Source organism: Chanos chanos, chromosome 8 (genome assembly GCF_902362185.1).
Source record: "Chanos chanos chromosome 8, fChaCha1.1, whole genome shotgun sequence".
NCBI lineage: Eukaryota > Metazoa > Chordata > Actinopteri > Gonorynchiformes > Chanidae > Chanos > Chanos chanos.
In genome coordinates this window covers 24,934,662-24,962,521 of record NC_044502.1, presented here as the reverse complement: position 1 = coordinate 24,962,521, position 27,860 = coordinate 24,934,662, and the positions used below count along the sequence as shown (strand labels likewise).

The following is a 27,860-nucleotide window of genomic DNA, read 5'->3' as shown; positions in this document are numbered from 1 at the left end:
GTCAAAATCCAATCACTTACACACAGAATAATGGCTTATAGCCTACATCACCAATCTCTGAGATCCTCAGCATCAGTAATAAACACAAAAATGAATGTCAGTTAGACCCCTTTTGTTTATTTTTAACCTCAGACGATTCAAACATTACTTATAACTACAAGATTCTGTATCTCTCAAAAGTATCAAGCTGCTTGTGTTATTTGTTGCTTTTCCAAAAATCATCCATGCAGTAAACAGATGTTGAAAACCTTGATGCACCACTGCCCCTACACTCACAAATACCTAAAAAATGAGTATGTAAATTTTGGTCAATTCTCTTGTCCTGTATTTGACACTCCAAAACAGGTCAATAACCGTTAACCAATAAGCTAAACATCACACTGAGTCAGCAGCACATCACACGATCAATCAAATGTATATGCAATCTTCCATTAATTCAGATTCTCCAGCATGAAAATGAGCTAACTGACTATTGTGACCCAGAATGGGCAATTTCAAATAATTTCTCAGATCAATTAAGAATGTGATTTCATTGATCACCTCAATCAACCTTGTGGGATAAAACTATTCTATGTTCAAAATGCCTAAACACTATTAAAAAGGCACACGGACATCACCAACAATGTGGTAGGCTGAAGAGAAGGCTACTTGAAGAGATCATAAGCATTTCCAGTCAGTCGCTGTTCAGTTGACAGTGCTTACGACCGGCACAAAGGCATGTGCTATAGTTGTGTGGCGCAACAAATCTGGGAATCACCAATAAACATTTTGTGCATTTTTTAAAAAGAAAAAAAAGATCTGATTCAAAACTTGAGCACAGTTTCACATACTCAGTTTCAACCATCATGCCCATCCCTATCCGCTATCCATTTCCAGACAGACAGACATACTATGGCCTGTTTAGTCTATATCATTAAAGTAATCATGCGAAACTTTTTATACAGACCTTCTAAGGCTGAAATAAAAACATGTGACGGACTTACTTATTGGTCTACCTATGGAGGGCATAAGAAATAAACCCTGTTTTCCATTTATTCACTGAAAATTAATTAGACACAGGTCTGCATACAAGGATAAGTCCTCTCTCTAGGCACAATTTTTGTTTATAATTTCTCTTCAATTCATCATTCTTATCCATCAGATTAATAAAACAATGAGTAATCAAACAGTAGTTAACCATTAACAACTCAAGTGTAGTAAAAGCCAGTTCTTCACATGAAAAGACAGAGAGCAAATTTTGTGTTAGTTTAAACTCTAACTTCAGAGAATTTCTTCCGGGTAGTAATGGACAATAAGACTTCCTGTGAAATTTAATCATTCTGTCCAAAAAAAGAAGAAAATCCTCCCACAGGTGAAACTTCACAAACAGTGAAAATACAACACATAATAAAACAGCTGTATCAAAACACATCCAATAACCATGACAACTTTATTTAATTTGTGAACTCATGTATTTAAAAAGCAATTTTCCATTTTCTCCCCATTTGGAAAGCCCAGGTGCCCATAAACTCCTGCAAGTCTCCCAAACAGACTGTCACCACCAGAGGCGAACTCAGTCTGCTTCACACACATACACTCACTGATCTTTCCTCACAATCAGTCACGTTAACTCCTGAACATCAATGAACGTTCACGAGTGAAGAGGAGGGGAGTGATCTTCGCAGATACACCTGTAGAAGGGTGCAATTCCATCTGCAGTCTGTTAGACAGCTGGCCACAGCTGGAAACTGCGGCATATCTGAGGGCAGGATTAATTCTTCCTGATTTTACAGACACAGCAGACTGGAAGTGTGAGGGACAAACAGCCACTTCTCTTCTCACTTTGAAATTTTAGATGTGCCAGTTTTCAAAGATCAGTTTGGTTGCAATGCAATAATAATAAAGGTTGCAAAGGTGCAAAAGTCAGAACGCACAGGTCTCACGTGACATAACAAAACACATCATCAACACAGTAGGAATATAAAGTCAGTGACTGGGGAGGAACTTAATCCATCGTGAAAATTAACCATTTACTGGCTGTTACACTTTCTGCATGGTGAAACATGCCTTTGATACCTTAGACTCAAAGATTTGACAATAATTTCAGACAGAAAGGCAAAATGTGTTTCTATACTAACTTGGCTTGGTTGTCTATCCTTAAACATGCCATAGCTTTAGCAATACCTGTTCTACCATCGCAAAAAGCTTGACTCAACACTTTACTGAAACTTATATTTGATCCAACATGTACACTATAAATATCTTATACTCAATTTTTAAATTACAGTTTTCTGTTGACCACATATGGTCTACACAAAAGGTTACTGTATAAGTCCTTATAGTACCGTAAGGTTCTGAAATAATAACATATTTTGTGAGGAAAAACACTATTACTGAGCACTCATTTACTCATGTTGTCTTTATTCTAAACAGAACACGAGCGGTAATTTAATGTTCACAGACATTTTCCTTAAAAAACCCTCCAGGTTTGTCCAATGTGTCTCTTTTTCTCAGATATCTACTCAATTATCTGCTACGCTGTCGCCCCTAATAAAACCCGACTTTGACTAAATGACTGAGACTTATACTGACTGCATTTCTCCGTACAAAAGAACCACCACTGCCCCCGGTGTGAAGTTTTCCCTCCTTGCTCTGTCTCTATTAGCAAGCTTGATCTGCTGACCGCTAAGGTCAGACTATATCACATTTCTGCATTATGCCTGCTCTCTTGTTTTTCAGAAAACAAACGTTGTAATCATATTTCTAAAAGCCATACAATGCTACTTGTTGACAGGTCTATCTCAAAAAACGTTCTTACCACAAGTAATTTTAACAGAGAGCTTATTTACTAGCGAGCTAACAACAAAAGACTAACAGATTGGTACCTCACGAAACTTATGAAGAACTAAATGAAGACGCTACAACGTAGTGAACCAATCAGTTAAACTTGGTAAAGAGATGAATACAAAAAAGCATTCAAACATCATCTACCTGGCATAAGAATTTATTCCAGTTATGCCCAAATACTTGTCTTTGTAAAGCCTGCAGAATCCAACACATCAGGGCAACAACTGAGCACCGCATTAACAACAACTTTATCAGGTTGCTTAACTGAACTATCCGCTTGCGGAGGAAAATATGTCTTTATTCTGATCATGTAAACTGCAGCACCGCAAGTGTTCAAATCGCAATGACTCAACCTTAGCTTCATGAAGTGCCCACGTCTTTCTGTTGATAGCTTAGCTTAGCTATTGCCAGAGTGCAATAACCCCTCCCCCCGCCACTGTAGTTTATGTACTAGAGCTAACAATTTCCCTGCTAAAAGAAACACTGCCTCGCTTAGCATCAAATTTACAACTTGCAAATACCCTGAGGTTAGTGTTCTGTAAGCCCGTGGTTAGACCATGCCACTGCAGCTTTCTTTTAACACGATCGGCTACCGAGCTAGCACGAGCCACAACTATCTTAAAGCCAGCAGACGACATCTATTTTGTTCTAAAGTAGCTCGGCTAGCTCGATTCAACCAGCCATCTAACTAGGAAAACCCTCTCAGGAGATGATGTTACGAATGCCCTACATGTTGCTGGATAGTTTCAATCATCGTTCTGCAATATGGTCTCATTATGGCATTTGTGAAATCGAATTAAGCGACTCACTTCTTCACTTCCACTTGAGCTGTAACCCATCCCTCCCAGGGTCTTGTAGCTTGCCTCTATCCCCAGTAAGCGCAAATGAGACTGGTCTTCATTTAACGCAAGGACCGGGAAGGTGGGCCTCAGGCCTCCATTGGTTATCTCGTCAAGCTCTGTTCCGGACCGGCTGACCTGCCATCGTTTCTCAGAGCGCAAACGGCTACGCGATGACCAAGGCCGGCCAGGAAAGCGACCTCTCGCCGCACCCATGCCACCTGCACCACCTACAGCAGTCGCAGTTGCTGATCCGCATCCTGCAGCCGCCATCATGGCTTCAACAACAACACCGATAGATTGCAACTTGGGTTGAGTGCAGAGGGAAGGCGCGAGTAAGGGAGGGGAGCGCCCAATGCGATCTGGGAAATAGAGGCTTTCCCTTCCTTCAACTCAAACGCTCTTGAACAAAAAGCGAGAAACGCTAAAGTCTTTTCTTACCAATGTATTTTAACAACAGTACATTTATCTATCCCCTTTCATTGTATGCATGATGCTGCAAGCTCATATTAATTACCAAAGATAAGAGAGTGACGTTTTCTGTCCTCGATCTCCACGATATCTTTCTGTTAAGGACTGTATGTTACACTGGAGATTTACATTGGTTTTATTTGTTTCTTATCATTGTCATCAACTGACTAGTAATGAGATTCTTTCCATTTCATCTTTTATATTATATCTGTGTTACACCTTACACATTATTTACGCAGAATATTGTGCGAACTATCATAAATCAGTTTGAAATGTGTTTATCTTTTTTCTTAAAGCAAATGACACAGAAGTTTGAGTCTGACTTTCGCAGAGCAGTTTCAGAACAGACGTTCTCGGAACTGAATTTCAAAAAGGAATATCGTAACAGTTTTTTTTCCTGAAAAGTTGTTTTTCACACTGTCCCAAAAAGCAGTGCATTGACTTCTGGACTATTGGTCCGAGTGATCCCAGTTGTAAGTTACAGCTGTGTGTATTGTTACTAATGGCACGTGTGTACCCTGCCGAAAGGTTGTGAACAGAGAACCTTGAGATCGTCCTCCACAGCGTGTAGTCAAGTTATATCCACAATGCTCAACAAACAATTTTACTATCCTCGGTAACAGAATAAGTAACAGAGCGAGCAAAAGCAGGACAGAAAGAAAGCTTTCAGGTGATTATTTTTATCTTGTCCGCAGTGGTCTGAATCTTTTGTCCGCAGTGGTCTGAATGATTCCATTCATGCTCTTGTTCGCCCTTTGCTTTTTAAACCTTATTTCACAGCATTACCTTCCAACCACTAAAGCTCTTGGCGCTGAAATTGCTATGAATTTGATTATTTGTTTGATAAACTACCTCGATAATCTTGTATAGGATGACTTTGAATGAGTAGCATTAGTAGAATTATGTTTCGCATGTGCACTTTGTATGACGCCCACGCAAACGAACCGTGTTTAATTTTGCTTTGTTTTTTAAAATTTGTTAGGCTGCGCATGAGTGGGTGTGCGGTATTGATGGTGAGAACCTTCAACCGAAGTCAAGGGAAAAACCATCGTCAAGCATTAAATCACCTTAGCAAGAACTTCATCGCCCATAATACCCAGCGACGGAGACCGCCGTGCATTGTCCACCTCTACGAGGAAGCGGAACTAAACCAAAGCCATTTTTAAACACTTCCAAACATAACGCCTTCAAATTTTGATATCCTTTAATTCGGCCGAGTCGTTATCGATCGCAGAGCAACACACAAAAGGTAAATGCTTGATAGGAAGTATTTAAAGAGCGTGTGATGGTAATATTTGGTACAGCTGGCGTGTTTCTTGTTAATAATCAGCCCCCATGACACTCATCTGCATTTGCCCGACTTGATATATGAAGATTTGTGTTCGCTAAGTAGCTTAGCAATGTGCAGTTTCGCGCATTACGCTTTTTTGTACTGCGTTAACGTCATCATGTTGGAGTTGACAAACTGGATCGACCCCTGGAAGCGTTTACGCGATTTGAACTCGTTAGGACCACCAGCGTAATGGGGGTGTCCCGTAAACTGTTGACGCCGAAGATGATGATGATGATCAGTAGAATTTTCGCGTTGAATAAGACGTACTTTAACCTTAAGGACATTGAGAATCAGAGGAAGTGAACCAACAAAATACACCCAAAGCCAATTCGTTCTGTGTCTCGATAGCCTAGACGTTAAAAGTAATTGAAAGTAGTTACGTTTTTTAAAATTTATTTTATGTTGCAACTGGTGATGTTTTCTGTCACAGATGCGGTAATGTCCAAAGATAAAAGCAGTCATTCTTCAGGTGGATCAGTTAGCGCCAGTTATAGATCAGATGATGACTGTAATTGTAACTGGAGTTGCCGACTGTGTTTGTAGTTGTCATGTGATGAATCACGTCATATATCAGCAACCGAAAGAAATCAGATGATACTCTTCTATAATGAGTATTTTAGACGTGAAAGAACAAGATGAAATATTAGATAGTCATAGCAGTTTGATGACTTCTTAGTTGTTAGCTTCTTAATAGTCAGATGGGAATCCATAGAGTATGTCGTTGCAGAACCAAACGTGTTGTACAGTACATTCAAAACTTATTGCACTAGTTTTCCAAATAACAAGTTGACCTGAGGAAGCCATATAAAAGTGGCCAACAGACAACTCAAATATATGAAACCAGACTAGCAAAGTAATATAGCTTTATGTAGACCCCTGTAACAGAGGGTTTACTGATTCTCTTCTTTAGGAAATTTCTGAGGAAATTCTCGACTGCTTGAGGAGGAGGAATCCATAATGAATCTTGAGCGCATCCCTAACGAGGAGAAACTCTGCCTTTGCCGGAAATATTATTTAGGTACAGTGTGACGGGTAAAAATATCACTATATGACAGTACCAGTTCTGGTCAGCTCTGTGTTGTATCTCTGTCGCCTTTTGTTATTTAAGTTATTGCTTAGATGCACCTTTCATCCTCTAAAGTAGTACTTGGTTTAAAACATGAAAAGAAGATACAATTTTTTGTAAATGTCATGATGTTTTAATCTTGTGTGCTATTCTTGTTCACACATTCTGTATTAGGTGGCTTCGCATTTCTGCCTTTTCTGTGGTTGGTGAACGTGGTGTGGTTCTTCAAAGAGGCCTTTGTAAAGCCTGCTTACACTGAACAATGTCAAATCAAAGCATGTAAGTATGAGAAAACTGCCCTGATCACACCCTTTACATGGCTTCCGTAAGTTATTTCATTAACCGGTATTGTCATTTGCTTTCACTCATTTTCTGTAGTTTTATATACAGTCTGTTTGTGTCTGGTAGTTATGAGGTGCTTTTCCACCAAGGTCCAGGAACTAAAGAGTTCCAAAATTGTCCAGAACAGGAACTACACAGTTCCTGAATGCATTTGTGTTTGCTTTCCCAAAGCACTGCAACAGCTGTGAAGATTTTGTGATTTAGAAGTAAGTGGTGCAAAAGATGTGCATCTGTCTGAGCCACTTCAGTTACTGTGGTGTTTATTTTATAAATTTATTTATTTTGTAATCCACTTTCTTTTTTTCCATCGTTCACCAGCATGGCTTTGAATGCCCAGTCCAGTTAAATGCACTGAAACGTTCTGATACACCTTTTTGTTCTGAGTTAACGACTCAAGCTCTCTCAGAATCTTGTACTCCAAAAAGATGCTAAGTAAAGCTTGCACCTCCTCATCAGTCTATTTTCCACTGCTTTTTGGTGTGTTCTGGTTTTCCAGTCTGTTTGGACTTGCTTTTCAAATGGTGATATTATACTACTATACTATACTAATTTTCACCTGCTAAATGAGGATAATAGTGACTGGTCTCTGTCATTCCGCGAAGCTTGCATTTGACCACTCAGCAGTGTTTTACTGCAAGTGCCACCCCACTAGTTCCTGAACCATTGCAAAGTATGTTCTCTGGAGTAGGTACTATAAAAATGGTTGAGGAACCAGTTTGGCCTTAGTTCCTGCAGTAGAAAAGGAGCTAAAGTTCCTGTGGTGGAAAAGCGCCTATGGTCAAATCATGATTCTGTATAGTTTTGGCTACACACAGTTGTTTCACATGAAATTCTGCTTTACAACCCAGTTATGAATCATTGTCCTCTTTCACTGTGGAACAGATGTGAAGAAATCAGCATTAGGCCTTCTGGTATGGGTGGCAGTTCTCACGACATGGATCACCATTTACCAGCAATTTAGAACTGAGTGGGGAGAAGTGGGGGACTACCTCTCTTTCACCATCCCTATTGGTACTCAGTGAACACATGACCCCTCACCCTCACCCCCATCGCCCTGTCTGTGTACTACTTCCTCTGTTCTCCGAATGCAGTTGAAGACATACATACATACACTACTCTCTGCTTTACATTTTGGCTGACTGGGAGTTGTGTCACTTCTATCCCACTGTTGGCCCTGGAATTTATTTATGTAAAAATGCCCTCATAGTCATTAAAGTTCAGTGGGATGTCATTTCCACCCTTTTGGACTGTCTTTGATTTTTAGCTTGGTACAGTACAGGATGACAGATGCTTTTATTGTCCCCTTTTATGTGCCTTTTGTGATTTCTTTTTATAGACTACAGCTTTGTTAAAATAAATGCAGAATTCCCTATGTCCTTTTAAAAGAGTGTGTTGTCCTTATTCTTCTGTTATGAATGGAAAAAATGTAACTGAGTAATAAATGCTGACACTTTGTTAGCATGGGACCTGCTGTATTCAGGCTGTAATCATTAGACCCTGATCAGAAAACCAGACAGCAATATCTGGGATTAACTGCACCAACAGATTCTGATTTACAAATGCCTCTAACTGAATCATCAGCTGTTTTTTCCCCCCTTACTTTGCACTGGTGGTGCTAAACCAGTTAAGCTCCCAGTGTACTGCATGCAAACGAACAACTGAAAAATAAAGTAGATGCGTTGGTTCCCTGTGTCATACATAAATGTCCAAATGTGGATCTTGCAGGCTACTTTCAAAGAGGTTGAAAGTGGGCCCTGGTATAGAAACTACAGTTGATGTTGCTGTCAGCAGAGTTCTCAGCAATTTCTTTGTCATAGTAAACCTACTTACTCCATGGTGGACAGTGGCTCCCCTTCACTACAGAATTATCTGAGAGCGTTGCTTCCACTCTAGTGACAGCATGATGGCTAATAACTGTGTACCACCCAAAGAATAGACAAATATTGCATAACAATGTGGGTTTGCAATTTAATTTTATATTGATTGGCAGGTAGTTGCTTGCAAAGCTTTGATGTGGCCCCAGAAAACAATGTTCCTTTGAAAGAAACCATGTTGTCCCCATTTTCCATGAGCCTCTGTGTGTACAGTTTATCTGGAAAAATATTTGCGAAATAGCAAAAACCTCTGGCAGCATGGAAAAGTAAGACTTCGTTTTGAAATAAACAGTTTAAATTTAAATCACAAAATATGTTTAGTTAAATTTCTACGACTGAATGAATTCTCATTCGTCATGTAGGCTGCACTACTTTGAACAAATCTGGAAACCTTTAGTTTTGTCAGTCAGATTCAAGATCACTTACTAATGCACACTTAAGGCACAGCCCCTCCCATTCGGGTAGCCATTGAGAAAGTAAAGGAGAGAAATATATATACATACAATTAAGTCTTCAATCAAAAACAAATTCAGCTGCAGAATTTTATAGAATTGTGCCAGGTCCTGACTTGTTCCAGAAATTAGTACTGAGCTATCCATTCAGGCTGACATATTCAGTACCCCTCTTCTTTTTGCCATGCCATTCTCTTTGTTCTCTTTTCCCCCCAAGTAGCCACATGCCAAAATCACGATTTCTCCGTCTGGTCAAATGGCCAACTAGGGCCCGAGGGCTCGCCAGCGTGCTCCACCAGGGGAAGTTATTTGCTGTGACTTCAGTTTGATGGCTTCTCAAGCTGTTATGTTATGGCAATTTTAAGATCGGAACGGAACAGGACAGTTGTAAGACAATCGGTTTTAAAAGGCCTATATTCGATTATGCATTTGCGTTTATTTGACGGGAATGTGTATTTCATGTTCATCAACTCGTGCATACACTGCAGATTATGTGTACACGTGTGTAGGGTTTCGTTCTCTCAGCGCTGTTTCTCGCTCCATAGTGCTCTGGCGACAAGTCGATTGAGTAGAAGGCAAGTCTAAAAACAAAAAAATGCTATTGACCCAAAACAACACTGAGACTAACTTAAATAGTTAGATGCTGGTCATTTCATTTGCTCTTTATGTTTACCCGAATGTTCGAATTAAAGAGAAACGCGCAAATAGTCCGCTGCACACAACGTATGCAGCTATATGGCTACCTCAAGGTACTTTGTTCCTTAGGGTGTACGTGTGAACCCGACAGATGGCTCATTCTTAGAAATTATTTCAGTTTTCTGTTGGATCAGCGAGAAATACACCGTATGCGACGGTTAGTTCAAAAACGTATGATTGAGGCAACATCGTGAGACACTCGGGTGATCCAAGTAAAGCACGAGGAAAAGACAAACTGCATTGCATTTCTCTTGCATATGCCACTCAGCTAATACGAAGACTTCCACGCATTATCACAATGCAGAATACCAAGTCTCATATTACTTTTATTATCCTTTATTGGTACACTTAATAACTGCATATACTCCGTTCCAGTCACCCAAAAGTTTAAATATCTCGATGGTGTTGTTTTCAAAGATGCAGAGGCTGGATCCAACATATGGATTATGCTTTTTTCTTTCTTTTTCTTTGTCAAAAAAGCTAAAGCTAAAAATACTGTGCACCATCTCAAATGAGATCTGTTTCTTAATTTGGCAGGTTTAGCAAATAGAACAACTCTGCTTCCTGAGTTATCTGTGTGTGATGTCAAGTCAACGTCGTCTCAGTCCACTTCTGCCTCACATCTCCAATACCTCATCGTGCATAACAACAATTTTTATCCCTCCTCTGGTCTAACAAAATTGTATGTGAGTGTGTGTGTGTATACATTGCTTTCTAACAGACATGATTTATCACAGAAATCTGTCTTATTTTACCCAGTAATTTTTACAAATATGGGAGTATCAAATGATAGTGAACTAAATACCTGATCACACTTCCAGTTTCCATTTCACAATATCTTTGTCAGATCAAAAGACTGACTTTACGGCTTTTATTCATTGTTATTAAAATCCTCATGCATACCACTCTGAACTTCAGGGCTGTGATGGAGACTCAGTATCAATTGGAACTAATTAACAATAAATAATGCCTAATCATCTGACAGTGCCCTCCGCTCTTAGAGTACTCCAGTAATCCTCATGAACCGTGGTGTCCTTACATGGCACACATTCCCATGGGTATTATCTGCCCTTGCTGCCCTCATCCTGGGCAACTTCACAGAGCTTGAGAGAACATGATGGACACCATGCCAATCTCTTAGTGATTCATCCAGTGCTCTCTAATATCTGGAAGTGTCTCCAGACAGGGACCTGGGGCTCGGCTCTGGACTCAACCTCATGCCTGATATATAATGGTTTGACAGCATTCTATACATAAGTGCATGTTCAAGTGTGTGTGTTTGTGGGAAACCATTATGTGGTTGGATGGAAATTAATGTTTGTATTGGGTGTGTACACATCTACAATAGAAGCTGATCTGTTTAAAGATGTGTTGCTGTCAATATATATTAAACCATATCTGTATACTAGTGGAGAAATCAACCCCCTGGCACATGGAATCGACAGTGAATGACCTTGATACACTATTGACTTTTTTAAACACAGTGATATGTTCTCTATCCAGGAAACTGTAAAACAAGGCCTTACATCAAATGTATGTAACTGCTGCATTTCTTTAAACTGGATCTATCTAAGATAATCATTTTTTTAAATACATTGCAGTTCCATTCTCTGTTCTGATTTAGTCCAGAGAAGGGATGGCCCAGGGATGGTGACACAGCAGTTTAACTAATACCAGTGGATCATCACATAGAGAAAGGCTGTGATGCCACTACAGTTGGTGTTGCCAGAGCCAATGCAGGATCTCTGTACTTCTGCACAACTGCTAGTGGGCAAGTAAAAATGGGATACTGACACATCGGACCATTATAAGCAAGGAAAATTTGAAATGCACAGACATAAATACCACTGAATTATGTGTGTACTCACACTGTAACAGTAGAAACCAACAGGCTGACACATGCTTCTTCTTCTTTTCAAATAATTTTAACCACCAGGTGTTGAAACTACACAACCACAAAACACGAAACTAAAAGTGAACAAGTTTCACAGGCTTACCCATATTCACTGCATTTGTTAACAGAGACAAAATACTTCAAAGCTGAAAAAAAGACTGCAACTGTACCAATATCACACACACAGACCCACATTTTTTTGTTTTACATTTCCCTTCTTGCACGTCACATGTTACTCCTGTCACTGTAGTCTCACACACTTCCTCTCTTTTTCTGTCTGTCTGGCCCTCACATCTGCCTATCCCCAATCAACTGCACCAATTCCACCACAGTATTTTTCTAATCTTGTCCGTGTGAACAAGATTCAACTCAAGGTTTGCGGACATGTGATACGTTTCAGACTGAATGACTGAAATGTCCAATAATCCCATGCTATTGTTGAGTCTGAAAATAGTTTACCATAACATTACAGTAAGAGCTGTTACAAACAGAGAAGGGACAGTGTGTGATTTAAGTTTCAGCGTGATGTTAGCACATCCAACTAACCAAAGCTGTTCAAAGCCATATCCTGGTACTGCTGGTGTAGACGTGATCATCCTGTATTCGGTTTGTTGCAAATATTCCTAAGACGTCACATTCCACTTCCATGAACAGATATCCATGAATACACATGAATATTTTGCTCATACAGTCTGGTAGCAGTATGGCAGATTGCAAATTGGTCTTAATATTCAAATTCACAATGTTAAATGCCATAAAAGATTTAACTTAAGTTTTGTGTAATGTGCAGTGTTAGCGCTAATGTTGTTATGATTACTCATCTAAACGTTAAATGACTTAGTAGCCTTCATTTGTCTTCCCTGATGTAGACCAGTTTTCGACTTACCTTCCTTCACCAAATACAGTTTCAGATCAGTCACACCCCTGGAGGTTTAATGTCCTCATACATCATCTAACCAGAACTTATTAATTTCACACTTCGTTTCTTTTTTTGGCATTTGTTGCTGGCATAGCTGACAGCTCTATCTCTAGTGCCCACAATGTTTTCTGCCAAGCAGTAAAATCTATGTCTGAGCTATTTAGACCTGGACTTGTGGAATAACTAACGCAGAGCATTGCACACACAAAACTGCTTTATTCCCAAATTTATTTATTTAGTATCATTTTAAATTACAAAAAATGGGCACTACACGTCCATGTTAAAAATAAATATAAACCTGAACATATTTTTCTGACCCTATGTTTTCAGCAAATTTCATCCAGCATGGCGTCCACTTCACTGTAAGCAAACAAAGAGAGATATAAGTTTTTAGAATTTATGTAGGAATAAACAAACACACATTGAAGGCTATGGGAAGAGCAGCTATACTCTTGTATGTCTGTCAAACACAGAGACAAACAGGTGTAACAATGATTAACATTATCTCCAAGTCCTAATTTTCATGGGCAGGTGCATATATAGCTTGAAATTTCTTTTAGAGGAATTTGGCAACATTGTGATTTCATCTTTTTTTGTGAAACTTAGACAAAATTTATTTTGTGAAGTCAATGTCTGACATCTATCCATCCTTCTGGGTTTGGTTCCCAATTATCAGGTAAACTCAGCCTGAAGGTTCATCAAGTAATGGGTTTTCACTCAAAATTTTCCTGAACTAAAATGAACTTGTTATGTATGCACCTACTGCAGGGAGCTTTGAATTTAACCCCAAACAGTCACACAGTCAAATACAGCTGCAAGCAGCATTATAGGCATTCAAGCTACTACAGTGTGCAAAGAGCTAAAGCACCCTGGAATAGTATCAACAGCTCAATTCTAAAGCAATGTATGAATGACTGGTGTAAACAGTGTGCAAAAGGACAAATCAGTGTGGATAGAAGGCCCAGCGTTCTGCATTACTGTCTTATGTCATAATTTTAAACCTGCAGATTACTGCCAATCCACAACAATGGATCAAGACTCAATTAACACAGCTGGCTGTGCAAAACAGGCGCGCTTTCCTGGAACCCAGCTCAGGAAAAAATACTATTCCAGTTTGAGAACTTTCCAATATTCTGGATTCTTGTAGGCCATAGAACCAATCAGAAAAATCCCACATCATAAACTGTGCACAGACTTGTAAATCCTTACCAGATTCTCTCTCTGACCCATCTCCTCTGCTGTCGGAGAACCTGCAGCAATGGGTCGTCCTCAAACTCCAGTCCATCTGAGTCTGTGTGACAAAGTGAAATTTACAGTCAGGAAGTTACCAAAGAAAAGGAAAGAAGGCTTTATAAAAATGAATAATTTAAGCAATTAATCATGTTTATTCTCCAAATTGTATTTTTAATACAGCTGTACAAAAAGAAAAAAAGTTTCTAATACAGGAAACTATTTTGTTCAAGATTTTTTGTAATAATTTTTGTCTCAAGAAGTCCGTTTATTCTTTTTTTCCCTCCAAATTCTGACTATGTAAAATAAAAACAAATCTCTAAAATATAATCAAGTTAGCCTAACATTGCTTTAAAGCTTTACTTAAATTCACGTGAATCTGAAATATAATTGTGGTTCCTCTTTTGTTTCCTCTCTGCAGGTAACATACTGGTAAAGGTCATTTGTCATCAGAAACCATGAGGAACAGAGAAGAACTCTCAGAGCAAATAAACACACAGATTTGTTGGCATTTACATCATTTTAAACAGTTTAAACAGTTACATTTTGGACAAATGTAACTCACACAAGAGTCACAAAGTTGTATTTCTCATTTAGACAGATGACTAGTGAGTGACAGCCTGTTACAACAGGTAAAAGTTACAATGAATTCTGCTGGGAAAACTGTGCACATTTAATATTCCATTACAATTTCCTGTATATTTGCTGCTAACCACATACACTCAAACTTTCCCACAGACACTAAAATTCACCAAACCCGCTGCTTTTATCAAATGCCTACTGCAAAAGAGACTGTTTCTCATGCTTACTAACTTCCTTAAACATTTAACACATTTTACTAAAAACAAAATTGCCTGTACACCAATAACAACTGAATCAACATAAAGAGATGCTGTTTTAAACTGTTTTGAGTCTAGAAACTGCTTTAATTTATATTTGTGTTGATATAATTCCAGTTCAGTTTGTACAGTCACAGAGCAATACTAAGCCTTAAGAGGAAATGATAAAGTTCTGTGGCAGGTGAGAGCTGTTCTATTCCAGGGAAGTGGTCTCACCGCCTCCCTGACTCTGACTGACAGAGCTTGCCACAGTAGCTCCCTCACCTTCAGCGTACTGCAAGAGCTGAGTGGTCTCAGGGCCGGGCTGGGGGAGGCTGCTGGAAGGGGATGTGGTGTATCTGCCGGAGTACGAGGAGCAAAGGTTCCTCTGTTGGTCTGGTGATTCTGGAGCAGGGAGAAGCACCTCAGAGATGACCTGTGGGGGTGATGGACACTTCAGATCACTCACTCATTATCTAAGCCGCTTATCCTGATTAGGGTCGCGGGGGGTGCTGAAGCCTATCCCAGTGCTCATAGGGCGAAAGGCGGGGAAACACCTGGACAGCTCGCCAGTCCATCGCAGGGCAGACACACAGACAAACACACTCACACACACATTCATACCTAGGGGCAATTTAGTGTCTCCAGTTCACCTGACCTGCATGTCTTTGGACTGTGGGAGGAAACTGGAGCTCCCGGGGGAAACCCACACAGACAAGGGGAGAACATGCAAACTCCACACAGAAAGGACAATGGCCGCCCAGCCGGGAATCGAACCCATGACCTTCTGTGCCACTGTGCCGCCCCCACTTCAGATCAGGGTAGATAAATTCATTTTAATGGAGTAAACAAATATCTTTGTTTTACAAAATAAATATTTATGGTCAAACATGTCTGTGACCTTTCTCAAAAAATTCATGACAGAAACACAAAAACTATGACTCAAAAACATGCAGTTATGTGAAATCAAGCACATCTGTGGAAAACTGGAGTTAAATTTTGTCTCGTGCCAAACTCAGTGGAAAAAATAGCCATAAATCTTTATTCACAAGCCTGTGCCAGTTTGACTTAGATGTAGCTGTCTGCTTTTTCTGGCTGATTTTCACAGACCAACTGCGACAATTTAATGTTTAATAATTAACCACACCACAAGTAATCCAAAAACAAACACTCTTTAGTTTGTGCTTGACCAGGAAGTTGTTCACACAGAATTGGTCTGTGCATTGTGGCTCTTGAATGTTTCCAAGGAGCACTAACACTGGTGAGACATGACAAACATCAGCACTGCCAAAAGTGTGTACATAAGGCCAAAAGAAAGAGTCTCTCGTGAAACATACAGAATTTGGCAACCTTTTGACCAAAAATGCCAATAACTAAAAATTCCAATTTCTAAACTGTTTCAACAACTTCGCCTTTGTTGAAATTGGTTTTTACGTTTTTGTTACCATTCACTAAAAAAAGAAAAAAAAAAAGTGCTTAACTTTTAAAGCTGTGTAGAAATTCAAGATGTACATTCTAATGCACTCAAAGTGCAAGCTGGCCTGTCAATAGTCTCTTCTGGCTACATTTGATCTTTTTGTTTTCATGACTTCGCCGATTTTACCATTGATTGCATGGTGGAGGCGATTAAGTATTAAAAGAAAATGAAAATTTTGTGAGTGTATAGTCTTTGGCTTCAAACTAAAATACCTATGACCTTGTATAAACTCTTCTCCCCTTCTCTTTCCAGAGTTTTGAGTCACTTTGTCTGCTCTGTCACTGAATGTTACAGCAAATAAATCATCAATAAGTCCAACGTGTGGTTCTACTGAACAGGAAGCCAACTAACCCAGACAGTCTGGGTACTGGAACTGATTTCTCTATGATCTTTATAATTAAGTGACTTTCCATGACCTTCAAAACTAACGTAATGCTCCAAAATATCAATACATAACTATAAGTGTTCTACTGCTATAGAAAAAGAGCACACTGAGTTAGAGTACACTCAAATGCTTGGCTAAACTGTAGTATATTCATTTAAAGGACAGTGAGAGGAGAGAGAAACACTGATAATGAATTGACTGATTGTCCATGTCAAGAAGAAACCTGAAAGGAACAGATTCAACCTCAACACAAGGCAAGACATCTGGAGGGGGGAAGGATAGTGATTCAAGGACATTCAGCTCACAGATTTTAGTCCAACACATGTGTGTGTCTGCAATACAGCTCCACAATCAGGCCGAGAGGGGTAAGTGCAACAACATGAGGGTTGAGGGGTACTGATAATAATAACAAAAACAATCCTTTTTTAGCAGTCCTATCAATAGAAGTTAATCTATTGGTACCCCTGAATAATGACTAGTACTGACGTTTAATGTGTTATGTTATTTATGACTTCCAAAGCAATTAATCTTGCCACATTAACGCCCACTCTTTAAGGTCAGAGACACAGGTAGGCCGTTTTTTCAAACAGGCAAAATGTATCACGGGACAAACCGACTGACCTGTCCTAGAACACCATGTATTGGAGAGGGAGGTAGGGCTTGACATTTAGAGTGACCTCCCTGTGTAGACCCTTGGCCTTTCTCATGCAATGTGCTGTGTTGGCTGGATTCCTTGGTCCTGTAGCCTCTTTGTCCTCTCCCCTCATTCTGGCACTGCTTCTTACTGCGCTCTCTGCTCCTGCACAATAAAAAACCATAACAAAGTCCGTAAGATGATATGAATAGTTTGATTTCACACAGCCCTGCCTCAACTTCTCATGTTTCAATTCAATAATGGTGTCTTTTGCACGAGTGCATTTGATAGTATTTTCTGAGTCATTTGTTATGAATACTGAAGATAGCCATTACGTTGAAACATGTCCATTCCATGAAACAGCTGCCAGAAATGAGATAATGTACTAAAAGTAAAAGACAATACTCTGATGGCCATGTTATCTTTCATCTGAACTGTCACCTCAGTTTCACTACCCAAAATGCATTATTCATTCTTCACCAGTGCTGTCCCTGAAAACTTTTTTACCCAGTCAGACAGCAGGCGTGCTTGACTGCCTGTTTCTTTCGTCCGGATGACGATGTCTTTCCATCACTCGGCTCTGTCTCACTCCTCTGTTTGACAGGGATTTCTCCCCTCCCCTGGTTGCTCACACACTCTGTCTCTGTGCTCTTATTGTGCTGTGGGGTAGGAGGCAGACAGGGTTCGTTCTTATCGCGCTGTGGGGTGGGAGGCAGACAGGGTTCGTTCTTATCGCGCTGTGGGGTGGGAGGCAGACAGGGTTCGTTCTTATTGCTGGGCTTTGTAGATGCCTCCACATTGCTGTCATGCAGCGTGGAGGTGGATGGCTGTGGCACGCCCAGACTGCTCTCCCTGGAGGACTGGAGCAGACCGCAGGGCAGTATGTCACACAGGTGGTGTATATGGGGTTGTATGGTGGTGTAAGGCTGAATGCTGGAGACGGTGGGGTTGGACATGTGACAGGTAGGCACTTGGACCTGGGGAGGACCAGGATCACATGGCTTCCCCAGGTCTGGAGACAAGGAGAGGGGTACAGTCTGCGGAGCGCTGGCACTAAAGGACTGTGGTTGGGCCTTGTGAATGAACAACAAAACAGGACAAGTTAAAAGATGGCAGATTCACCAACGACAATGATAATGCCAAACAACAGAGCTTACTGCCATATGTGCTTTTACCCTAGTCAGAGAAAAATGGAATTGACCGTCATATGTCTGTCTACCTCAGTCACTTCTCCATATGTGCATGACATTTCTGTGAATTAACTGTCAACTGTATTTTCAGCTCACCTCAGACATGCAATTAAGCCCACAACTGCGAGCAAAAACAATACACCCAGGTATCACAGATGTACTACAGAAAATACCCACAACAAGCTGTATTTGCTCAGTTTGTTCAGTCGTTTTTCATGGAGTGAAGAATTGCATGATGAGAACATTGGGCCTCATTCATCAACTGTTCCTAAGAGGAAATTTGTTCTTAAAACCCACTTTTGCAGTTTTCTGACATTCACCAATGTTTTCTTATTTGGGATTTGCTCTTAGGCAAGAACAGAATCTACACACACTCAAGAGCACACTTACACACAGTTGAGTGCTGATATGACATGTGCAAAATAATTGTTTATTGCGTTTTCTTCAATTCTACAGTTGTATAATGTTATAGGACTTAAACTACAATAATATTTTTATAATTTATAATATTTTTAAATAACTGTTTTCATTATTTTACAAAGCATTATGGTCTTTTAAAATGAACACTACACTAACACTTCATGTAACACTCCAGAATGTAGTGTATATTTACTCATACTTCTGTGCAATGAACAAAAATAGCAATATGAGAATGTAATAGCTGACAGTGACTGTGATAAGTGAGCAGTAGTTTTACATGCACTACTTATGGGTTATCCCATCTGAAACCAGGCAGGTTGAAAAGCAGGTGTGTGAGAATCAGTCAGTTTTACTTTTACATATGGATAAATATTAAAATCCCTGGACAGAGCAGGTGCAGCCATTGTAGCCTTCGCTCCTGTCTGCTACTATATGCGAGTTGCATTGAACCATTAAAGCAGGAGCAGAAGTGATGGCTCAAGCTACTTGTTTGTTGTTAGAAAAGAACTCAGAATTGTGAGAAATAAAGTCGGAATTCCTCAAAATAAAGTTGGAAGCAAGCAAACTTTTTTTTAATGTGGTTGAAACAGGCTTCCATAGATTTCTGAGTGTGCACATGGCCCTGCAGTCCAATGTCCTTTTATGGGGACTGGCGAGGCGTTTGCCTTTGCTAATTAGGAACAACTGGCACGCACTTTCAATTTACGATGACAGTGGGATTCATCATTATGAGAACACAGATGCAAACAATTCTGCGGTTTAAGCCATCATGAATCTGATGTACACTTTTTCTTACAACCTTTCTCAAGAACAAATTTAAGAAAAAACTTAGGAAGATATTGGTGAATGAGGCCCATTGTTCCCTTCACTGGGTGTACATTTTGTAATCTATTTGTGACAACAAATAGATTACAATTTTAAACTTTCCTTTAAAATGTAACACAAAATTGAAATGTCATAGTAATAGTAATTTAATAGTAGTAGTAATTCATTTTTAAACATTACTTGAGTCCTTATTTGATCGTAATAACATTTAATAACATGATGTAATGTATTTCTAAAGCTTAACTCCCAACACTGTGTGTACCTGCTGTGTTTGTCTGTCGTTCAGAGGTGAGAGAGGAACCGTGTTGAGAGAGACATTCTGGGAAAGCATCAGTGCATGCTGTTTGGCCAGGTCATACTTCCTCATCAGACGCCAGCGGAACAGGATGTCATCCTCAGGCCGCAGTGGGGTCTTTATGGCAGATGTGCCGGACAGACTGGGCACAGCCTTACCACCTAAGAGCATGGAGTCAATCAGCTCTACCCCGGAGATATGGCAGGTCTCCCAATTTACAAAGGCAGACAGGCCTGTGGATCTATAAGGTAAAGCCAGACAGGCCTGTGCATCCATAAGGTAAAGGCAGACAGGCCTGTGCATCCATAAGGTAAAGGCAGACAGGCCTGTGCATCTATAAGGTAAAGGCAGACAGGCTTGTGCATCTATAGGGTAAAGGCAGACAGGCTTGTGCATCTATAGGGTAAAGGCAGACAGGCCTGTGCATCCATAGGGTAAAGGCAGACAGGCCTGTGCATCCATAGGGTAAAGGCAGACAGGCCTGTGCATCCATAAGGTAAAGGCAGACAGGCCTGTGCATCCATAAGGTAAAGGCAGACAGGCCTGTGCATCCATAAGGTAAAGGCAGACAGGCCTGTGCATCCATAAGGTAAAGGCAGACAGGCCTGTGCATCCATAAGGTAAAGGCAGACAGGCCTGTGCATCTATAAGGTAAAGGCAGACAGGCCTGTGCATCTATAAGGTAAAGGCAGACAGGCCTGTGCATCCATAAGGTAAAGGCAGACAGGCCTGTGCATCCATAAGGTAAAGGCAGACAGGCTTGTGCATCCATAAGGTAAAGGAAGACAGGCCTGTGCATCTATAAGGCTGTTTTGTTTTTATGAAAATGGTCCATTGACAGTTGGGGGTTTAGTGTGAGTGCAAGTTTGTATTTGTTAAGTGCATCTCACACGACAAAGTAGAAAAGACACTTTGAAATAAGTGAGGCATGGATCTTACCAAGTATGGGCTTATGTATGTATGGTTCATTTCCCATGATTATGTTTTTAAGCTGGATGTGTGTAACTGACCAGAGACTGAGAGCAGTAAACTGGGGACAGCTGGCCTTCGCACTGGTTCATCCACACTGATGGGAGAGGAGAGGTTAGAGCAGCCCATACCCTCAGAGCTGATGATGAACGAGTCACTGCCAAGTGACTGCTCACTGTTAGTTAGAACAAACAATCAAACAAAGAGTCAGACAAAAACAAAATCCCCTTGTAAAACAATACTCTTTTTGTTCAGTCATCCAAGCCTGAAAGCCAATCCACAACATCAGTCATTCAACAACAAAAGGAAAGATGCAGGTTAAAGAGGGGCTCTCTGTCCTCTACCTCCTGTGTAACAGTTGGCTGGTTCTCTCCATTATCTTCAGAACCTCTGGTTCTGTCAGTTCATCGTGAGATGGATCCAAAGGATCCTGAGGAGCAGATCACAGGACAATATATAACTCATCCGTTTTGTTATTTCATAACAAAATTTCTACTCTTTCCATCAAGAACATTCGTGAATTTTGAGGGTGTAGTATTAAGAATATTTACTCACCAGAACATTAGAGTCATGTTTGTCAGTGTGGCGGGAGAGAAAGGTGTGCTGTGATTGGTCATTCAGCCTGCGGATGGAGCTTTGGCCGTCCTTTGGAACTGTCAAGAATCACGAGAGTGTGGTACATTAATTCTAGTTGATTCCTTTGATTGTGTAAAGGATTTTGTCTCGGATGTGAGGGGCCAGAGTTGTAAAAATTAGTTTAGAGTGAATAGCAGCAGTCAAGAGTGTCTTTGGAGCTGTTTATATAGAGATCTATATCCAAGCAAATGAAATCCACCAAAGGCTGTGTGAAATGCGCACAAAGCATTTGACTGGCAGGCTGTCTTGAAACAAAGTAAGATGCAACAGAAATGCAGTCTCCAATGAAAATTACACAATTTTAAAAGATATGGAACAGAATTTTGAAAGTTTAAACACTGCAAAGGACAACTTTCACTAACTGAGTTTGCTAGATGTTTGACTTTTTTTTTTCTAATTAATTGTTGTGACTTTGATCTCCCAGATACTGGTCTTTCACTCAAAATGTCTTTAAAAACAGCAGTGCAAAAACAGTATCACAGCATCAAGCAAACTTCCTGGATAACTTTGCAGTGAGTCAGTTAAAGGTTGTACTGTCACAGATGGTTCGTTAAAGGAGGACCGTCTGTGCGTGGCCTGTATAAATACAAATTATTGGCGATCGATTACACTAGTACCTTTCTCTGGCACATTTCCTTGGGTAACAGTGGAACGGGATGTTGGTGAGAGTGATGGCGACGTCCACCAAAATGGCTCTCTTGCAACCTCTGTTGTCAAGCACTCTCGCTCTTTCCGACTCTGTGGTGGCCCGTGACGAAACCGATCAACGTACCTGGGCAAGCGAGAAAAGGTAACGTCACAAGCATTCTGCTTACTCAGACCTTCTCAAAGGTCTGAAACTGTTATTCCGTCTCCCTAACCTGAGAAATTAACTTGTAAGTGTCCTGACAAACCGATCACCTGCTCAAGCTAACTTTTTTTTAGTACAGACCTATAGTGTCTGTGACTTCGTCAAAAATATATTGGAACCAACTTGTCCTTTCTTATGTCTCACAAGGCAGACAAAATGCAATGACGAAGAAGCATTACGAGATAACTTTACAAATGTTCCCATACGAGTGGACATACAGAGGACTACCTGCAGCCGCAAACACGCTCAAATAGAACTCTTAGGCCTACTAATTAAACAAAAGAGCGAAATTTACGACGAAATGCTTTTATGAATACCTGTCAGCTGTTGTATCAGCAGCTGACCTGATACACTTTACGTCGTTCATTTAATGCAAATCAACGGACATAACATTCCTGTTATTCAAATAATCCGTCATAGAAGCCGTGTTGCACAGTTCAAAAGCTTAAGAAGTGCACTGCGACCACCAGGAGTCTGAGCTGTATCTAGTATCTCATTCTCAATTTCCGTACTTTTCTAAAAGTGATTCGTCTTGCTGTGTGCTGTCCTTTTCAGTTAGGGTCTTCTTCGGTAGCGAAGTTTGTTTTTGTGCATTCGTTCGAGGCGATGCAGCGGTGCTCTGTAGTGCCGATCCTCTCCCCAACTTTCTCCGCTGCTGGAGGACTTTAGTTTTGGATGGATTATAGTACGTCATATCCACAAACAGGTCAGGTGGGCATGGATTCTCTGTTGTGAATACAGCACTAAAGAAGAAAACGTTTCATTATTAACCGATTCAAACAAGAGCACACAACATTACAAACTACAGCTGCTCTCCAAGTAATTCTTTGTGTTGTTAAGATTTCGACATCAGTTCTGTGCTTAGCGACATGGATAGAGCTTAAAGAGTTAACAGATCCACAACCGCTTATGCCATCTGCGTCAAACAGAGAGAAGGAAACGGATAATTACCGATTAACTGAGAGCATTAGTATTCAAGTGGCCAAAGGGCCTGAGTACACTGCTGTTGTGCGTGTTCATTTTCAGATTCAGGCTGCTACCTCTGTTGTTACGGTTGGTCCTGCCGTTAGCGTCGCTGCCGCGTCTTTTTCGTTTTCTTCCTCTTGTCTTCAGAGATGGCGGAAAATCAATGTTGGGCAATATCGCCATCTAGCGGGATGAAGTGTGGTAAACTCACTAACAGATTAGCTCTGAAAGTGAGGTGGTGCACCTTATCAAATTGAGGTTATACATCTGGAAAGCCTAAATTACCCTTTTAAAAAAATTGCAAGAGATTATACAGTGCTATGCAATGCAAGAGACCTGGTACAAAGAACTTCTCCTCTCTACTCTCTCTGTGGACACAGAGTTCATTTACAATTTCAGTTATTCAGTTATTACACAAACTACAAACTGTGCAAATAAGACCGAGTAAAGTGTGGTTGAGACCAGCGTGTCCAATCCACAACTGTCTGCTATTATTAATTCATATAATTTCTGCGTTTTGTAAGATTATGAAGACAATGCACATCCATGGTCACCGCATTAAGTGCTGGACGCCCTCAAGGTATTCCCTTTCCAGCTCAAGGCCATGCATTTAACTTTAAACATAGCCAGAACAATAGCCATATGCACATGTTCCAGTTGATCCATCCTGTTAATGTTGTCAAACAAACTTCTTTACTTCTTTTATCAAAGCATTGTATGTTAAAGGCTGGTATGGTAATATAGACTGTATAAGATAATCAGAAGACCTGATTCTGTCTCTGATTTTATTCTGTTAGATGGTATTATGGCTCTATGACACAACTTAGCACAACATTTAAAGGAATATTATACAACGCAAAACATCCTCTACATTGTTATGTTTCAACACAAAATAACTTCTTTTTTTACTAGAGTCATTAGGAAACATTTTCAGACAGAAAGATCCAGTCATTTAAAGCAAGAACACAATGGTGTAAAAATGAAAAACTGAATAACTGATGATTTCTACAAAGAATGTTCTGCCATCAAGTCCCTTTCAGTCTTATTTTTATTGCTGTTTAACAACACCATAGTAGTTATTCAAAGTTATTCAAAGTGTTATGTACCAGTGGATAATGGTGTCCAGATTCTATGAGATTGATACTGGCACTAATTTCAGTACACTGTTTATCCCAGGTATAAGGCCAGGGGTCAGAGCAGATATCAGCTAAGGTCAGATATTTCTCCTACACCAAACGAGGATATTTTAGAGTATGATCAGTGTCAAATATACATTGAAAGTTTGTACCCTCTGCTATGGTGTTGTTTTGCAAGACTGTTTTGAAAAAGTGTGCCAGCACTCCTACTGGTTAGTACCTCATGATTTTTTGATGCATTACTGGAGTGAACAAACACTAAATCTGAGGCAGGTTTTATTAGATCATGGAGTTGTACTAAAAAGTGAAACTGCCATTTTAGTGAGCTAACTTTTGGCTCATCTCAGTAATGCTCTTGATAAGTTATCTTGTGTCATGAGAGTGGCTTACTGTTTAATCAAGTGTATCACTATGGCAGCATATCCTCCATGCCCAACCTGGCTTCTCCAAGCGCAGGTAAGCTTTTGTTCTTAACCTATAAAAGTTTAGGTTACCTGAATTTACCTTTTCATGAAACTCCTAAAGCACTCACCACTCTCATAAACAAAAAACATGAGGTGGATTATTTGGAAAACATGTTACTGCTGGGAAGCTGTAGAGGAACCAAAATGTACAGTCTTTGATGAAAAAAAAAATCGTATTCTAATGAGAGGAATGCACAGGTCCCCTGACTACCTCTCTTTATGTCTTCTCTGATTACCATAATGAATGCCTGTATTACTTTTTTCTTTTTTTATGACATCCATGTCATCCAGAAAGTGTGTGATTAAAGAAACTATATAGTGTATCACCTTTTAAAATGCTTTTTCATAGATACTGTTCATTTCATATTTTTAACCACTGCAGAAGACACCAGCCAATGGAATAAACAGAAGACATCAGCCAATGGAATAAACAGACAGAAATGATGAGGCTAACAAGAGTGATTACTTGAACCTTAATATAAAAAAAAAAGTTTCCAGATAAATTATCATAGCCATTCATTAGATTTGTCTCCGCATAACTATGTGTAGTCTTCCTGTATGATTACACAAGTAATCATTTTAGAAAAGTGTTAAGTGCTTGTTATGTTGCGATTGGAAATTAACAGTCACCTATTTCTTTCCATGCATCTTTATCTACTTCTCAGTGACTGCATTACTTTAAGCACTTTTCTGACAACCAGCATAATAATGGATTTTTCCTGGTAGACTAAGCAGATGTGTCTTTTTTCCCCAAACAAATTGTATTTACAAACTTACAAAGAGTAACATACAAAAAGCTTCATTATTTCTAAAGTAGAGTTACAACCAGGGAAGCAGAGAAGCACTAATTAAAAAAAACCCCAAACATACGCACATACCTACTAGTTGTATAATAAAGCACACATTAACATCAGTAGTGTCTTGTTTGAAATATGTTACTACATGAACAGTTCACTTTTTACCAAAGTTCCAAGTGTTTTGGTCTTAAAAGTAAATAAATATGATATATTTTCTCTGTATAAATACAATATCCTAAAATATAAATTATCCTAGAGCACCTACAGTGGGAAAAGAGATGGATGATGTTTCTTTTACTGATCCGCAAAACTCACAGCTATGTTCTTCATTCATACTGAACCTTAAGACATGCTTTACAGAGTCTGAATCTTCAAAGTCCTGTGTAATACTCTTGATTTTATTATTAGTGAAATGCTTATGAGTAATTGTTCAGGTTCTCCTCCAATTAATGGGTATATAAAAAGTTTGATAAAATCCTCCTCTTACCCCAAGTAGATACTTCTTTTCTCCATCTACTGCTTTTTATGTGACAGATTCGCCCATTTTATGCTTGCTGGATTGAGACAGGTTTCCTCATTTTATCAGTCTCAATCGTGACAACCATTCAGCCTGATGGGAGTTGTTTGGTTTACTGACAGTAGCTAACTCCTAGAGAGTTTTCCTTTGACATAACCGTCTTGAGGGTGAATGTGAAGAACAATACGCTCGGACTCGCTTGATCGTAATAGCCTATCAGCGACGTCGTGAGAACAAAACTCAAATAGTCAAAGATATTCTATTTAAAAAAGAATCGACGGCCAGATGTAAGCCACATACATTATTGTAGTAGGAGAACCCTCTAGGCCAAGTATGAAATCCGAACAAAAATTATGTGGTATAAAGCAAATTTTAAATTATGAATAAATCCCCATTTGAAAAACGTTTGACACAGCTGTTAGGTGCATTACCACATGTCTCCACTAGGCTAGGGGGGACAGCTTCAAATGCCTCTCTAGACTCCACTTGGGTTTTTTTATGTTCAGAACCACAATCTTTATTTGGATTTACAAACATGGAGATTTATTTTTCAAAATGTGACACATTCATAGTGTACTTGGAAAAAGAACCATGCATGACTACAAAACTGTAACAGTGACAGGAACAAAACCTTCATCTTAACCTGAAAAATATGGTAAATTGAACTATAACAGCAGAGACAAATCCTGACTCATTAATCAAACAAAATATAAAATAGGAGGAGCTTTAGTAAGGCTTGTGATAAAGCACATGAGAAGCACTATGTGAGATGAGGTTGCTCTGATTATTCATTTAATTTGGTCATCCTTGCTACCTATGTTTGTTCCTAACATTCTGTTTACATTAGCCAATGTAACCCCACACCATGCAAGAAATAAGGCACACTGTGGAATGCTTCATTCTCACAAAAAAAAGAAAAGAATAGATCTCAATAACAGAGTGAAAAAATACTGTTTTTTTTTTCTTAAATACATAAACTCTGAACAAATAACAGATTTCATATGCAGCGAATCTATCTGGTATCACTCATTTATCATTAGTACCAAAGGCAACTCTCTGTGCATGGCTACACACAGTATCAACTGCATATACAATATCTGAACTAAAGCATTTCTGTAAACATTCGGTAGAATTTGTCTAACTCTGCACTACTGCAACCTCATGATCAAGGCTTTGTGATGAACAGGTAAAGAAACAAACACTGCCTGCTGGACACAGCTATTAAAATACACATATTCCCTTATGTTGGTGATAAGCAAACATTTATGGCTTGGGGTTATGAATATCCTTGATTAGTTTGGATGGAAAAAAGTGAATGAATATAGAATGAATGATTCTCAATTTAGAGACACAACATCAGTGTTTGCAAGATAAGGAGCTGCAAAAGCATGGCATTTTCTAACCAACTACACAAGGTGGTCCACCTTTGATATTTAATACGCAGGGACTTTTCCCTCAGACCAAATGGCAGGATTCTAAGGAGGCAGAACATAAGAAACAACTTCATTCAGTGAACACTGGTGGAGGAACAGCTTTGGT

The 27,860-nt window shown here is 39.7% G+C and overlaps 2 protein-coding genes across 2 annotated transcripts; one reads left to right on the top strand and one right to left on the bottom strand.

The window, feature by feature from the left end:
• The first annotated feature begins 5,292 nt into the window (after positions 1 to 5,292).
• On the top strand, positions 5,293 to 8,262 carry psenen (presenilin enhancer, gamma-secretase subunit). The gene is made up of 4 exons (XM_030782179.1): positions 5,293 to 5,385; positions 6,380 to 6,487; positions 6,710 to 6,814; positions 7,760 to 8,262. The coding sequence occupies exons 2-4, from the start codon at positions 6,427 to 6,429 to the stop codon at positions 7,897 to 7,899; spliced, it is 306 nt and encodes a 101-aa protein (XP_030638039.1). The 5' UTR covers positions 5,293 to 5,385; positions 6,380 to 6,426; the 3' UTR covers positions 7,900 to 8,262.
• Positions 8,263 to 13,038: 4,776 nt separating this feature from the next.
• On the bottom strand, positions 13,039 to 23,590 carry proser3 (proline and serine rich 3). Its single transcript, XM_030783005.1, has 12 exons — positions 23,482 to 23,590; positions 22,954 to 23,167; positions 22,209 to 22,363; positions 21,511 to 21,608; positions 21,300 to 21,385; positions 20,997 to 21,130; positions 19,954 to 20,147; positions 17,764 to 18,329; positions 17,244 to 17,421; positions 15,046 to 15,196; positions 13,922 to 14,003; positions 13,039 to 13,072 (listed from the first exon to the last, which is right to left on the bottom strand). Exons 1-12 carry the CDS (start codon positions 23,588 to 23,590, stop codon positions 13,039 to 13,041), a joined length of 2,001 nt encoding a protein of 666 aa, XP_030638865.1.
• Positions 23,591 to 27,860: the final 4,270 nt, after the last annotated feature.